General features: G+C 47.6%; 1 protein-coding gene across 2 annotated transcripts in view; it reads left to right on the forward strand.

The window, feature by feature from the left end:
* KIF5C (kinesin family member 5C) overlaps positions 1-12,899 on the forward strand; it is a 122,796-nt gene extending 109,897 nt beyond the window's left edge. The window contains exons 25-26 of one of the 2 annotated variants that reach the window (XM_064154799.1): positions 790-912; positions 7,596-12,899. In XM_064154799.1, coding sequence (XP_064010869.1) covers positions 790-896 — 107 coding nt within the window. In that variant the 3' untranslated portion in view covers positions 897-912; positions 7,596-12,899. The remainder of the gene's footprint in view (positions 1-789; positions 913-7,595) is intronic. The other variant, XM_064154792.1, reaches the window with a different exon arrangement.
* The last annotated feature ends 1,247 nt before the right edge of the window (positions 12,900-14,146 follow it).

A 14,146-nucleotide genomic window follows, 5' to 3' on the forward strand; every position in this document is an offset into this window, starting at 1 on the left:
AAGCACCTCTGCGATTTGAGACCCTAAGTAAATGGCATCCTGGGTCTTGTGTGCCCTTCTAGTGACCTGAAAGCTTGTCTCTTTAAATTAGTCTCTCACTTTCTGCCTCCTCCCCCACACACTCTCCTGCTTTCATTCTTCCCTTGCCTTTCTGGACCTTGTCCCTTCCTCTCTTTCTCCTTGATTGCTCCTCCTTGTGATTTAATTTGGGCTGTGCAGAGTCAAAACTCTTCCTGCTTAAAATTGAGAGGCTCAATGTGGTTTTGGGGTGCCATCTGAACAACCAAAAGGTGTTTAAGGTAAGGCAATGAACTGTTGGCATTCCAGAAGTAGAAGGCTAATGTGGACGATGATGCTAATAGCAGCGTCTTAAAACCCGAGAGAGAATTAGGCAGTGCACAATAATTCCTGCTGTGCACTACCTCTTGCAGAAAGGCCTTGACAGCTTTGCCTCAGCATCTTCTGGAATGATATAAACAGTCAAATTGTTTGAAGAAAGTGCCTCGCTGCCCAGCAAGAGGGTCATGACTCCCCTCTGTTGTGTAGACAGTCAGTAATGCCTGCAGAGGTGAGGGGCATGCCTGGGGTGGTTGAGCAGCTCTGCCAGAAGCAGCAAATGGATGTGTTTGTTGTTGGCCAAGGTAAGGGAATGCTGCACTCTGCAGAGCTGCGTTGCAGACTGCTCTGCCAAGCACAGTTCTTCTGTTTGAAAGCCAGAGGAGAAGGTGAGGCAGAGAACCTTGTGTGAGAGCTAAACGTCCTCTTTGGTTTTCTCCTTCTGCCCTGCAGCCAAGCCCATCCGCCCTGGCCATTACCCAGCCTCTTCTCCCACGGCTGTCCATGCCATCCGAGGGGGAGGGATGTCAAACTCCAGCTACTACCACAACACCAAATAGATGAGAAGTAAGTCCAGTAAGTTTACCTCCTTTCACTGATCATTTCCATTGCAGTCTTGCCTTTAGAGCACAGCTAGGATAGCTCAGTAATGGAAGTTGAGGAGTGCCTTGTTAAAGGCTTTACAAGCTGCTGCTGAAAGATCTTCTCTTAATGATTCAAAACTTCTTTTAATAAACTGAACTGCTCTGGTAAATCTGTACTGACATTCACACTTTGAGGTGTGAAACTCCTGTCATAAAAATAGAGCTGGAGAAGTTCCTTCTGCCTGTGGAGTTTTCTGCCTTCTGTAACACAAATATGTTTCCATGCTGTGATATTCCAGCCTGGGACAGGGATAGAACAGCCCTGAGTGGCAGCCTCACATGGTGTCACAATTCAGGGTTTCTTTTGGGTTTGTGCTCTTATTTGGTTCTCTTCAGGTGGGAAAAAAGTCACTATTTTACATTGCTTGCAAGGGTTTGAGGATTTCTCCTAAGCAAAAAAGCTCATCCTGGAAAGACAAGCAGTATATTGGCATAGATTGCTAGAATGGGTTGGGTTGGAAGGGACATCAGTGATCATGTAGTTCCAACCCCCTCCCTGCCATGGGCAGGGACACCTTCCACTAGTCCTGACTCAAGGCCTCATTAAACCTGGCCTTGGAACTTCCATGGAGGGGGCATCCACAACCTCCCTGGGCAACCTGTGCCAGTGTCTCATCATCCTCACTGGAAAGAATTTCTTCCTCATCTCCAGTCTCAATCTCCCCTCTACCAGCTCTAAGCCATTGCCTCTCACCCTATCACTACAAGCCCTTATAAAAAGTCCCTTCCCAGCTTTCTCGTAGCCCTCTTCAGGTACTGGAAGGTGGCTATAAGTTCTCCCCAGAGCCTTCCCTTCTCCAAGCTGAACACCCCAGCTCTCCCAGCCTGTCCCCACAGGGCAGATTCTCCAGCTCTCTGATCATCTTCATGGCCTCCTTTAGACCTGCTCCAACACTTCCATGTCCTCCTTGTGTTGGGGGTGACCGGAACTGGATGCAGTGCTCCAGGTGGGGTCTCACGAGAGCAGAGGTGCAGAATCACCTCCCCCACCCTGCTGGTCACAGTTCTTTTGTCATGAAACTGCTTCTTGTAGCCTCCCCTCAGATTTATTTCTTTGAGCACTCATTATTTCAGTGATATTTTAACCTCTGCTGGTATTTTAGATGATAACTTCACGTTGAGGGTTGGGTAGTGGCGAATGACTGCAAAAAGCAGGCAGTGGAGTGTTAAGTTGTCCCTCTAAGTCTGGCATTTTTCCCTCCTCAAGGATTAATTTTGTCTTATGACTCTCTTCTGATAGTATGTGGTTTCCTTTAGGCATTTCACATTCTTGGCTGATTTGGTTGGGGTTTTTTTTTCTCTCTCTCTTTTATTTGGAGGATGTTTCATGTCATGCATGCATGCAAACCATCCATCACGTCACACTCGAGCTGTTATTGTGTTGTGCAGATTGTTTCTCTGCATTGTGTTTTCCATCAGCCCTGTAGCTACAAGGAACATATTTTATTGTTTGGAGGTTTGGTTTTTTTTGCTGATGAATTAGGGGATAAATTAGGGCAAGTCTTTGCTAGGTGTTTTTTCTGCATTAGGTCATTCTGAACTGAAATTGGCTCTTCCATCGCACAAGCCACATGGCCTCTGTTGGACTACTTCATTTCATTCCTGCCCCTGTGAAAGGGCAGAGGGAAAGCTGGGCTACAGGGGCATGGCAAAGCTTTCCAAGCATCTATCAGAAGAGCTGCTCTGTGGGGAAAAAGGCTGCTTCTTGCCTCAGCTGGGAGAGCCTTTAACATACATTCTGGCTGTGAAACTCTCAGACTCAGCCAGGTCACACATCAGGTACAGGCACACGTTGCGTGGACAACAGAAAATTGCCCTGAATTCAGTACTGGTCAGGTGACCTCAAATACTGTCATTGGTTTTGGGTCCCCTCACTCCAAGAAGGACATGGAGGTGCTGGAGCATGTCCAGGCAAAGGCAACAAAGCTGGTGAAGGGTCTGGAGCGCAGATCTTGTGAGGAGCAACTGAGGGAACTGGAGTTGTTTAGTCTGGAGAAGAGGAGGCTCGGGAGACCTCATTGCTCTCTCCAACTCCCTGAGAGGAGACTGGAATGAAGTGGGGGTTTGTCTCTTCTCCCAGTGGTTGGAATGAAGCCATGTACAACACCTATGTGGGTATTTTCCTAACTGACAGTAAAGCTCTTTTATGCTTTTTATTGATCTGCATTCCTTTGTTGTTTGAGCTGTAGTCCAAGGTCCAGCTGGGTGTTCCATATTGTACATAGAGCAACGGTGTCAAATGTCTTGGGAGTTGGACTCAATGCCCCTTATGAGTCCCTTGCAACTCAAGATACTCTATGATTCTATTCTATGATTGTTATTACTTCAGAGAACCATATTTTAGGCTTTATAATTGTTTTTTTTTAAACTCATAGGATCATTAAGGTTAGAAAAGAACTCTTAAGATTATCCAGTTCAACCTTCTACCCAACACCTCCCTGACCGCTAGACCATGTCCCAAAGTGCCATGGCTACACATTTGTTTGAACACCTCCAGAGATGGTGACTCCACCACCTCCCTGGGCAGCCTGCTCCAATGCCTGACCACTCCTTCAGCAAATAAATTGTTCCTAACATCCATCTCAGTCAAATTCTATTTGGTTTTGCATACATCTAGAAAGACATCTTGAAGATGTAGTAAGCTGAGGCTGGGCAGTGATGAAAGGTCAATTCTCACTGATATTAACTCTTTGGGTAAGAAGACTATTGGCAAATTGCAACCATTTGGGCTGCCAAATGATCTTGGGAGTATCAGAGCAATTTGAGTTGTGAGCTAGCTGGATGAAACTTGAGCAGGGAACTTTTGATACAGATGATTTGCATAAGATCCTGGAGATACCTCTGTGCTCCGTAGAGCTGCACCTTGCACAGATCTGTACCACCAGGCTTAGAACAGGCTTGTCTTTAATATTCATTGGACAGCACTGAGATAAAGGTGAGGTTTCTATCTAAATGTCTGCTGTCAAGTGCCAAACCCTCTTTCTGGAATGAAGATTTTGTACCAGGATGAGGGGTGATTTGTCTTAGGCTCATTCATCATTCACAGCAAAGATAACAGACACTTGCTGCTGTTTGGCTGGTCAGTGGGGATGATTTATGAGCCCAGCAGCCAGCACTGCTTTTGCTGGTTTGATCGAGTTCATTGCTACCATTTCTGCTGGGCAAGACTGGGAGGCTCACCAGGACAAAACTGAGCCATGTTGCCAATGTGTATGATGTAAGGAGATGATTTCCACCCCAGAAGGCATAGTGCTGGATGAATAAGAGCAGCAGATGGGAGAGAAAGGAATGTGTGTGTTCATAAAATGTGGTCCTGAAGTTGCAAACTGGCAGCAGTGGCTCCATGGGAGACTCAGGAGGCCAGGGAGTGTCTGCAGATCTCTTAGAGACAATTCCTCATTCTGTCTGTGTTGCAGGTGTTTTGGACAGTGGTCAGCTACAGAGCACATGCTGGCATCTTCAAAGCTCTCTATGGGAATTCTCTCTGAAGGGACCTAAAACCACAGTGGTGCTGCACTTCTGCAGCTCATGATGTAAGAAGGACTTTTTCCAGATGAAGCAGAGATTGACTTTGATTCTGCTTTCATTATATCTTGGACCTAACCTGGCCCTGCACATGGGAAAGAGAGGGACCAGCAGGTGAAGGGAGGTTCTGCCCCTCACCAACTCTGCCCTGGTGAGGCAACATCTGCAATATTTGGTCTTGTTCTGGGCTCCTCAGTTCAAAAGAGATAGGGAACTACTAGAGAGTCCAGTGGAGGCTACAAAGCTGCTGAGGGGCCTGGAGCATCTCTGTAAGGAGCAAAGGCTGAGAGCCCTGGGGCTGTTGAGCCTGCAGAAGAGCAGCCCCAGAGGGGATCTGATCAATGCTTAGGAAGAGCTAAAGGGTGAGGGGCAATAGGATGGGGCCAGACTCTTGTCAGTGGTGCTCAGCAGCAGGATGAGGGTTAAAGGGCACAAACTGGAACCCAGGAGGTTCCATCTGAACAGGAGGAGAAACTTGTTTGTTGTGAGGGTGCTGGAGGCCTGGAGCAGGCTGCCCAGAGAGGTTGTGGAGTCTCCTCCTCTGGAGAGCTTCCAAGCCCAGCTGGGCACTGTGCTGCTGGGCAAGCTGCTGTGGGTGCCCTGCTTTAACAGAGGGTTGGACTGGATGATCTCAGAGGTCTTTTCTAACCCCCCACCATTTTCTGTTTCCATTTTGTAACTAGCTGAGCTGGGGGACAGCTAAGCTTGGAGCCCAAGTATAGATGATAATATTCCACACTTCAGAGGCTTCAGGTGCCTTATGCAAACTTTGCCTTTGCTGTCACCATTTGTTCAACTCCTTTCTCAGTGACTCAGCTCCTGCTCTTTGGCAGCCCTGTGAGTAAGGAGGCTGTAGCCAGGTGGGGTTGGGCTCTTCTGCCAGGCAAGCAGCAACAGAAGAAGGGGACACAGTCTCAAGTTGTGCCAGGGCAGGTCTAGGGTGGATGTTAGGAGGAAGTTGTTGGCAGAGAGAGTGTTTGGCATTGGAATGGGCTGCCCAGGGAGGTAGTGGAGTCACCATGCCTGAAGGTGTTGAAGCAAAGCCTGGATGAGGCACTTAGTGCCATGGTCTGGTTGATTGGCTAGCACTGGGTGCTAGGTTGGACTGGATGATTCTGGAGGTCTCTTCCAACCTGGTCGATTTAATGATTCTAAGCTGGGCACACTGGGGATGCTCAGGTGCTGCCTGGAAGCCTTGGGCAGGCAGAGCAGCAGCAGCAGCCTCGATGATGTGCATGCTTTTGTATTTGCTGTCTGAAGAAGGTGGTTATCTGCCTGTCCTGCCCCGATAAGATTCGCTCCAACTTGCCTAATCCCCCATTTCACAAGAGAAGGGAAGGACTGAGATGCAGATATGCTAACGACTGCAGCAAGACTCCATCATGACCTCCCAGATCATTAAAGCAGCTTGGACTGGGCTGTGGACTTGTGAAATATGCTGTGCAAACAGGCTCTGCTCTCTATGTCCTTATCCTAAAGCCTCTGGTATGTTCCCAGCACCTCCTCATCCCTCAGGAAGATGAATAACTTCCTTTAATCTAGCCAGGCCATGCTTAATGTAACCAGGAAGATGCAGAACTTAATAACCATCCTGCTTCCCTTGGAGGTTTTTATTAAGGCTGATAATTAGGAGCAAACCACAGTTGCCATCATTAATTTAGGGTACAGTTAAAAACATCCTTATTTAGGTCTCTGTTTATTCTTACAACTTGAATATGGATGAGGTTTGGGTTGGTTTGTTTGTTTGTTTTTTTCTAGTAACTATCCAGGAAGAAAACATCTCTGCAAGGCTGATTTTTATAGCAGCTGATTTCAAAATGTGTGAGGCAGCTGAAATGGGAGGTGGAAATTCAAACTCATCAGTTTGTATTTCGAATGTGTTATCATCAACTTAAAATCATCTTTGGGCTGGGTAATGCACCTTAGACTTTGCTTCTGGGTGGGATTACTTTTACATTAGTCAGAGAGATGCCTGCATCAAGAGGAGTGTGGCCAGCAGGTCAAGAGAAGTGGTTCTGCCCCTGTACTTTCTGGTGTTCCCAGCATAAGAAGGTCACAGAGCTGTTGGAGTGAGTCCAGAGGAAGCCACAAAGATGATCCACGGGCTGCAGCAGCTCTGCTGTGAGAATAGGCTGAGGGAGCTGGTGGTGTTTAGCCTGGGGAAAAGAAGACTCCGAGGGGACCTTAGAGCTGCCTTCCAATATCTGAAAGGATCCTACAGGAAGGCTGCAGAGGGACTTTTCATAAGGGTGTCCAGCATCATGACAAGGGGGAATGGTTTGAAGCTGAGGGAGAGCAGGGTTGGACTGGTTCTTGGAAAGTTCTTCAGTATGAGGTTGGTGAGCCTCTGAAATAGGTTGGCCAGGGAGGCTGTGGATGCCTCCTTCCTGGAGGTGTTGCCCCAGGCCTTGAACAGCTGGGTCCGGTGGAAGGTGTCAACTGCAGCTGGCTCTAGTGGAAGGTGTCAACTGCAGCTGGCTCTAGTGGAAGGTGTCAACTGCAGCTGGCTCTAGTGCATGGTGTCAACTGCAGCTGGCTCTAGTGGAAGGTGTCAAGTGCAGCTGGCTCTAGTGCAAGGTGCCAGCTGCAACTGAGTCTAATGGAAGGTGTCAACTGCAGCTGGCTCTAGTGGAAGGTGTCAACTGCAACTGAGTCTAGTGGAAGGTGTCAACTGCAGCTGGCTCTAGTGGAAGGTGTCAACTGCAACTGAGTCTAGTGGAAGGTGTCAACTGCAACTGAGTCTAGTGGAAGGTGTCAACTGCAGCTGGCTCTAGTGGAAGGTGTCAACTGCAACTGAGTCTAGTGGAAGGTGTCAACTGCAACTGAGTCTAGTGGAAGGTGTCAACTGCAGCTGGCTCTAGTGGAAGGTGTCAACTGCAACTGAGTCTAGTGGAAGGTGTCAACTGCAACTGAGTCTAGTGGAAGGTGTCAACTGCAGCTGGCTCTAGTGGAAGGCCCATGGCAGAGGAGTTGGAATTAGCTGATCGCTAAGGTCCCTTCCAATGCATTCTATGATTGTGATTTGTATGTCTGCCTTCTGATCTGCAACCTGCACTAATTATCATTCCCTTTCTCGCTCTCTTTTGACAGGTCAATTCCACTTAGCATGTTAAAGACTGTCATTAAGTCACTAGTTTCTTTTTTTTCCCTCCTCCCCCCACCCCTTCTTCTCCAACCCGCCCCGCGTCCCGTTCATCCTGCGCTTCCTCCAGCCATCTGCACTGCACTGCTCCCAGGTCTTTTGAGCTTCGTAGGATCTCCACGTGTACAGAAGTGTTCAGCTCAACTCTCCTGCAGATACTTGTACAATGTATTTAACATTAACCATCTCAGTACCGATAGGAAATCTGCCTCTCCGAATCTCTCACCGGCTGCATCTGGCCCCTGGGCGCTCCTTAGGTTGAGGCTTCTACCCTCTGATGGATGCTTTCCTGGAAGCCCTCTGCTGCAAGCAGTAAATCCTTGACTTCTGGCATCAAAAGAATCGCTTCTTCAACGACCAAGTGCCACCCAAGGCAGGTGATTGTGCTCTGTCACGACTGATTTACTGTATAATATACATATTGTTTTATATTTTTAGGGGATGAAAATGTGCTGCTATCTGCTTTGATTTGAACCGCTTACATTTTCAGAAGCCCCCCCCCCCCCCCCCCCCCCCAAAGAACCATTTGTAATATCCTGATGAGAGGGGAAAAAAAAAGGACAAGGAATCTTTGGACTGTATAAAATCACCTCCATTGCAGGTTCTGGTTGAAAACAAAAGTCCCCCAAAACCCGAGATCAAATGGGATGCAGAGGAAAAAAATCGTTTAGTCTAGCTCTAGGTTTTGAAGTGTTTGGTAGTGACATGACTGTATCTGTGTGACCTATCTGAAATCTGAGCTCGTAGTTCCCCCCACCCCCCCCACCCCAGCAGTGGTGGATTTTCCCTGGAGTGTGATGGCTAGCCGTGTGTTTTATTGTTCTCTATGGAATTTTGAAGGCTTTCAGAATGCTGTGGATGGAAATCTTGTCTTGGAAGAGCTGACAAGCATCCCTCCCAACCCCCCAACCCCGTCCCTGCCCTCTCCAACCAACCCTCTCCCCTCCCCGCATGCCTTTGGCAAGCCCTGATCTGTCTGCCCCGGAATTCAGAGGCGGGTGTGAAGAGTCGCTTACCAGAACAAAGGAACGACAAAGAATCTCCCCCCCCAAAAAGACCCAAAAATCCCCAGCCCCTACATGAAAAAAAATTAAATGGAGAGAGTCCAAAAGGAGGTGAGAGTTGTCCTGTGCAGAGCAGACTTGGGAATACATCGGTTAGGAGATGAAGGGCACATTGCAAGGGCGAGAACGCCCTAGGTACGCTTCTGCACGGAGGTGAGGACCGCAGCGCTCGCCTGCCTTGGATCTTTGGTGCCAGACAGAAAGTTTCCATCTTCTCAGCAAGGGGGCACTGGAATCGTGCTGGAATTCGTTCCTTTGGCAGCAGAACCTGCTCCTTCCTCCTCCCTGCCTCCCGCTTCTGTGCCACGCACACATCTCTCCTCCTCGCTGGGATGCGCAGCGCAGACGCCGGCTTCAGCAAGCGCCGACTTTGGGAAGGTTAGGGCCGAGCGTAGCCCTCTGGGCTTGCCTCGCAGACATTTGCTCTTACTCGAGCTGGATTCTTTATGGTTGGTTGGTTGGTTCTTCATTTCCGAAGCGTTCGTTACTAGAAGCAGAACAATTTTAGTTCCCCGGGAGCCTTTTGCAAGGTGGTGAATTGACTTTGAGATATTTATTTATTAGCATTTTTTTTTCCCCCTTACCGGAATCACGTCGCAAAGTGAAAGTCAGACTTAATTTAACTGCTGTGGTTTGCTTCTGGGTTATTTTTGATGTTGCACTATTCTGGGGGAGCTTTTGCTAAAAAAAAAAGAAAAGAAAAAAAGAAAAAAGGAAAAAGAAAAAAAAAAGTTGCAGATTTGCATGTATTTATTTTGTATTTTCCAAAGGTTTATATATTATTTTCTCCCTCCTTCCTTCCCTCTCTCTCTTTTCTCTCTCTCTTTTCTCTCTCTCTTTTCTCTCTCTCTTTTCTCTCTCTCTTTTCTCTCTCTCTCTCTTCTCTCTCTCTTCTCTCTCTCTCTTCTCTCTCTCTCTTCTCTCTCTCTCTTCTCTCTCTCTCTTCTCTCTCTCTCTCTTTCTCTCTCTCTCTTTCTCTCTCTCTCTCTTTCTCTCTCTCTCTTTCTCTCTCTCTCTTTCTCTCTCTCTCTCTCTCTCTTTCTCTCTCTCTCTTTTCTCTCTTTTCTCTCTCTCTTTTCTCTCTCTCTTTTCTCTCTCTCTTTTCTCTCTCTCTTTTCTCTCTCTCTTTTCTCTCTCTTTTCTCTCTCTTTTCTCTCTCTTTTCTCTCTCTTTTCTCTCTCTTTTCTCTCTCTTTTCTCTCTCTTTTCTCTCTCTCTTCTCTCTCTCCTCTCTCTCTTCTCTCTCTCTTCTCTCTCTTTCTTTTCTCTCTTTCTCTTTCTCTCTCTCTTTCTCTCTCTCTCTTTCTCTCTCTCTTTCTCTCTCTCTCTTTCTCTCTCTCTTTCTCTCTCTCTCTTTCTCTCTCTCTTTCTCTCTCTCTCTCTTTCTCTCTCTCTCTCTCTCTCTTTCTCTCTTTCTGTCTTTCTTTCTCTCCTTCTCCCTCTCTTTCCCTCCTTCCCTCTTTTTCTCTCTTCCCCCTCTCTTTTCCCTTCCTTCCTTCCTTCCTTCCTTCCTTCCTTCCTTCCTTCCTTCCTTCCTTCCTTCCTTCCTTCCTTCCTTCCTTCCTTCCTTCCTTCCTTCCTTCCTTCCTTCCTTCCTTCCTTCCTTCCTTCCCTCCCTTCCCTCCCTTCCCTCCCTTCCCTCCCTTCCCTCCCTTCCCTCCCTTCCCTCCCTTCCCTCCCTTCCCTCCCTTCCCTCCCTTCCCTCCCTTCCCTCCCTTCCCTCCCTTCCCTCCCTTCCCTCCCTTCCCTCCCTTCCCTCCCTTTCCTCCCTTTCCTCCCTTTCCTCCCTTTCCTCCCTTTCCTCCCTTTCCTCCCTTTCCTCCCTTTCCTCCCTTTCCTCCCTTTCCTCCCTTTCCTCCCTTTCCTCCCTTTCCTCCCTTTCCTCCCTTTCCTCCCTTTCCTCCCTTTCCTCCCTTTCCTCCCTCCCTCCCTCCTTCCCTCCCTCTTTTGCCCTCTCTCTCCTTTCTTTCTTTTTCCGTGCATGTGCACTGCCAGGAAAAACCCAACCCAGACTCTAAGTGAATCCTGAACTGTGAAGTTGCCATATGCAATCTTTAAAGCAGCGACTCCTGCAGAACTACTCTGTGCTATCATCTCACCAGCTGTTCAGAGCTGGACTTTCTGCTCTCAGCTTAACCACCCTCTTGCTTTGGTTCGAAAAGAGTCATCTTGGCAAAAGATATCTCTGACAGCAATTCAGTTGGGTTTTCTTTTCTTTTGGTACTGTAGTAAAACCTGTGTTCTGTCTCCAAGTTCAGTGTGGAAGTATGTTGTAGCTGGAAGTATTTTGTAGCTGGAAATTTACTCTGGGTGCAGCCTTAGCTTAAAAATCAAATGCATTAAGTTCCTCACGGTGTCACCCTTAGTTCCGTGTGGTGGCTTAGACAGCTCTCTTCAGCTGGAGTAATAAGTTAGCTTTGACATCTCTTACTTGTGCTAGTGCTGATCAGCCAGTCAGTCCATCTAGCTGAAAAGAACACAAGGGGCTCCAAGTTAACTTTGACATCGAGGCTGTGGAGGACTTTCTAAAGCTGAAATGCTGACAAAGATGCCTCAGGCTGAAACTCTCAGACTGCAGAAGGGGTTCGTTCGCTTGGAGATTGTTGTCAGTGGAACTTACTCTGCTTCTATGTAGATTCTTGGTTTGTAAGCCTAGTTCAATTAGGCACAACTTCAGTTTGTATTGCATATTGTATATTCAACTTTTGTACCATTTTTAAGGCTCACACATTTTATACCTAGAAAGGACCCCCCCCCACATACGCATCTGCTCCGCAGAGATCTAACCCTAACCCTGTCCCTCTGCTACTTCCACCTCTCTCCGCTGCCTTTTCTTTGCTTTGCTCTTTGAATGCTGTGTTATTTATTGATTCTAGGCTGACTTGAAAAGTTATGGTTTGTAGAGGCAAATGAAATTCTTTCACATCTGCAATGTCATGCATGGGACAAACATTGGTGGGAAATAACCATTCACAAATGGGAAACGTCCTTCAGATGGAGCTGAGGTGTATATAGTTCTTTTTTTTTCTTGGCTAGGGATTAAAAGAGCATTTCCTGCTCTCTTGAGCTTCTCTTCATGATATGTTCTGATACCTTGTGTGTATTTCCTGCTCTCTTGAGCTTCTCTTCATGATATGTTCTGATACCTTGTGTGTATTTCCTGCTGTCTTGAGCTTCTCTTCATGATATGTTCTGATACCTTGTGTGTATTTCCTGCTCTCTTGAGCTTCTCTTCATGATATGTTCTGATATCTTGTGTGTATTTCCTGCTCTCCTGAGCTTCTCTTCAGGATATGTTCTGATATCTTGTGTGTATTTCCTGCTCTCTTGAGCTTCTCTTCAGGATATGTTCCAATATCTTTTGTTTGTCCTTGAGTTCACGTTTCATCAACTTTGTGTTTCCTCAAAAGCAAGGGAAGTTCTAAACCTGGAAAGACCTCGGCTGATGCATCTTTAAGTTTGTATTTAACTCCACAAGGGTGAGAGTTGGATTATCCTGGGTATACTGAAGGCTAAAAATCAAGTCTCACACACACACATACACAAAAAGGTACTCCAGTAACTTACATGAATGACTTCTAAATGTCATTTTACAAAGCCTGATGGACTAAGATGCACATTTGCCTGAATATCTACTGAGTAAGGCTAGGAAATACAAGGAATAAGGAATCTGAAGACTGTGTAATAAATGGGTATGTAACATAAATGATGACACAGGAAAAAGCCTACTCCCATTTCCCTTACTGGAGAACCACCTCACGAGTGAGGCACATCTCAGCTGGAACTGGAAAGGGGGGGAAAAAAAAACCCCACACCGAACAAAAAACATCAGGATAATCTCAATCCACCCTTGCTTTGATTATCTTTTGTCCTCACCGTGCCTGTCTGAACTGCCAAGTGCACTGGAGAACATCCGCTGTGCGGGATGGAACACCGCTCCACCGGCTCCTCGCTCGCTCTCACCAGCTTGCCCGTCGCAACGCTCCTTCTGCTGCGGGAGAGCCACGGGGGTTGAGGCATTCTGTAGATTTATACATGTCTAGTTTGTAAAGTGTGTAACGTGTACTGCAGATGTGTACTTCTCTGGGCTCTATGTATCTTTACAGTAGTGTTCAATTTAGGAGACAAACGGAAACGAGACAAAAGACCAAACCTAATTAATAAACGTTTGGACACCTTTGGCTGGTAACCAGGGGACATCTTTTCTTTTTTGCCATGGCATCAAGCGATGCTGCAATGTGTTAAACTCTTGGTAGCAGACCCAAAAGCTCCTTCCCCCCTCACCCCGTGGGGATAAATCCTTTCCTGAGTTGTCTCAGAGGCGTATGGATGATGTAGCATTCGAAACCGGCTGCGGTGGAGAGAAAATAAACCTGACCTCGGCTCTGCGCTCTGCACCTTGTGGTGATGCCTATCTCCGGCAGCTCGGGCAGGCAGCACTCACCAGGACACCCAGCAGGGACCCCTCTGGTGGCAGCGTGCTGGAGGCCACACCTCAGGCCACTGTCTAGATACGCAGAAAGGAATTACAGGGTTGGGATGGCTCACACAGGATTATCATTACTGTCTACTACTACCTGAAGGGAGGCTGTAGCCAGGTGGGGTTGGGCTCTTCTACCAGGCAAGCAGCAACAGAACAAGGAGACTCAGTCTCAAGTTGTGGCAGGGGAAGTATAGGCTGGATCTAAATCATAGGATCATAGAATGGTTGGAAGGGACCCCAAAGATCATCCAGTGCCACACCATAGGCAGGGACACCTCCCACTAGAACAGGTTGCTCAAAGTCTCATCCAGCTTGACCTTGAACATCTCCAGGGAGGCTGAGGAGGACAGAAGCACAGAATGTGATCTTTGATCTTTGATCACATTCTGTGATTCTGTCCTCCCCAGCCTCCCTGGGCAACCTGTGCCAATGTCTCACCAACCTCACTGCAAACAACTTCTTCCTGACTTCCAGTTCACATCTCCCCTCTGCCAGTTTAAACCCATTCCTCCTCATCCTGTCATTTCAAGCCCTTGTAAACAGTCCCTCCCCAGCCTTCTCTTGTAGGACCCCTTCAGATACTAGAAGGCCACTACAAGGCTTTCAGTGCACAGGAGGCACTGCTTCCTCAGCAGCTGCCTGTGGGATGAAGAGCTTTGGCTCCATTAGGGAGGAGGAGGAGGCTTTCCTAGAATCACACAATTGTTCAGGTTGGTTGGAAAAGACCTCTAAGATCATCTAAATTGATGATGTAGATGTCCTGGAGAGAGCGAGCAGGGACTCCCAAGCATTTCCCACTAGCCCAGCAGAGGAAGGCAAAGGCTGTTTGGTGCCACAGCACACAGAGTTTTAGAGCTTTTTCCATGAGTCACAGAATCAGGGTTGGAAGGGACCACAAGGATCAACCAGTTCCAACCTCACTGCCATGCCCAGGGACACCCTACCCTAGAGCA

Source organism: Pogoniulus pusillus, chromosome 2, assembly GCF_015220805.1.
Source record: "Pogoniulus pusillus isolate bPogPus1 chromosome 2, bPogPus1.pri, whole genome shotgun sequence".
NCBI lineage: Eukaryota > Metazoa > Chordata > Aves > Piciformes > Lybiidae > Pogoniulus > Pogoniulus pusillus.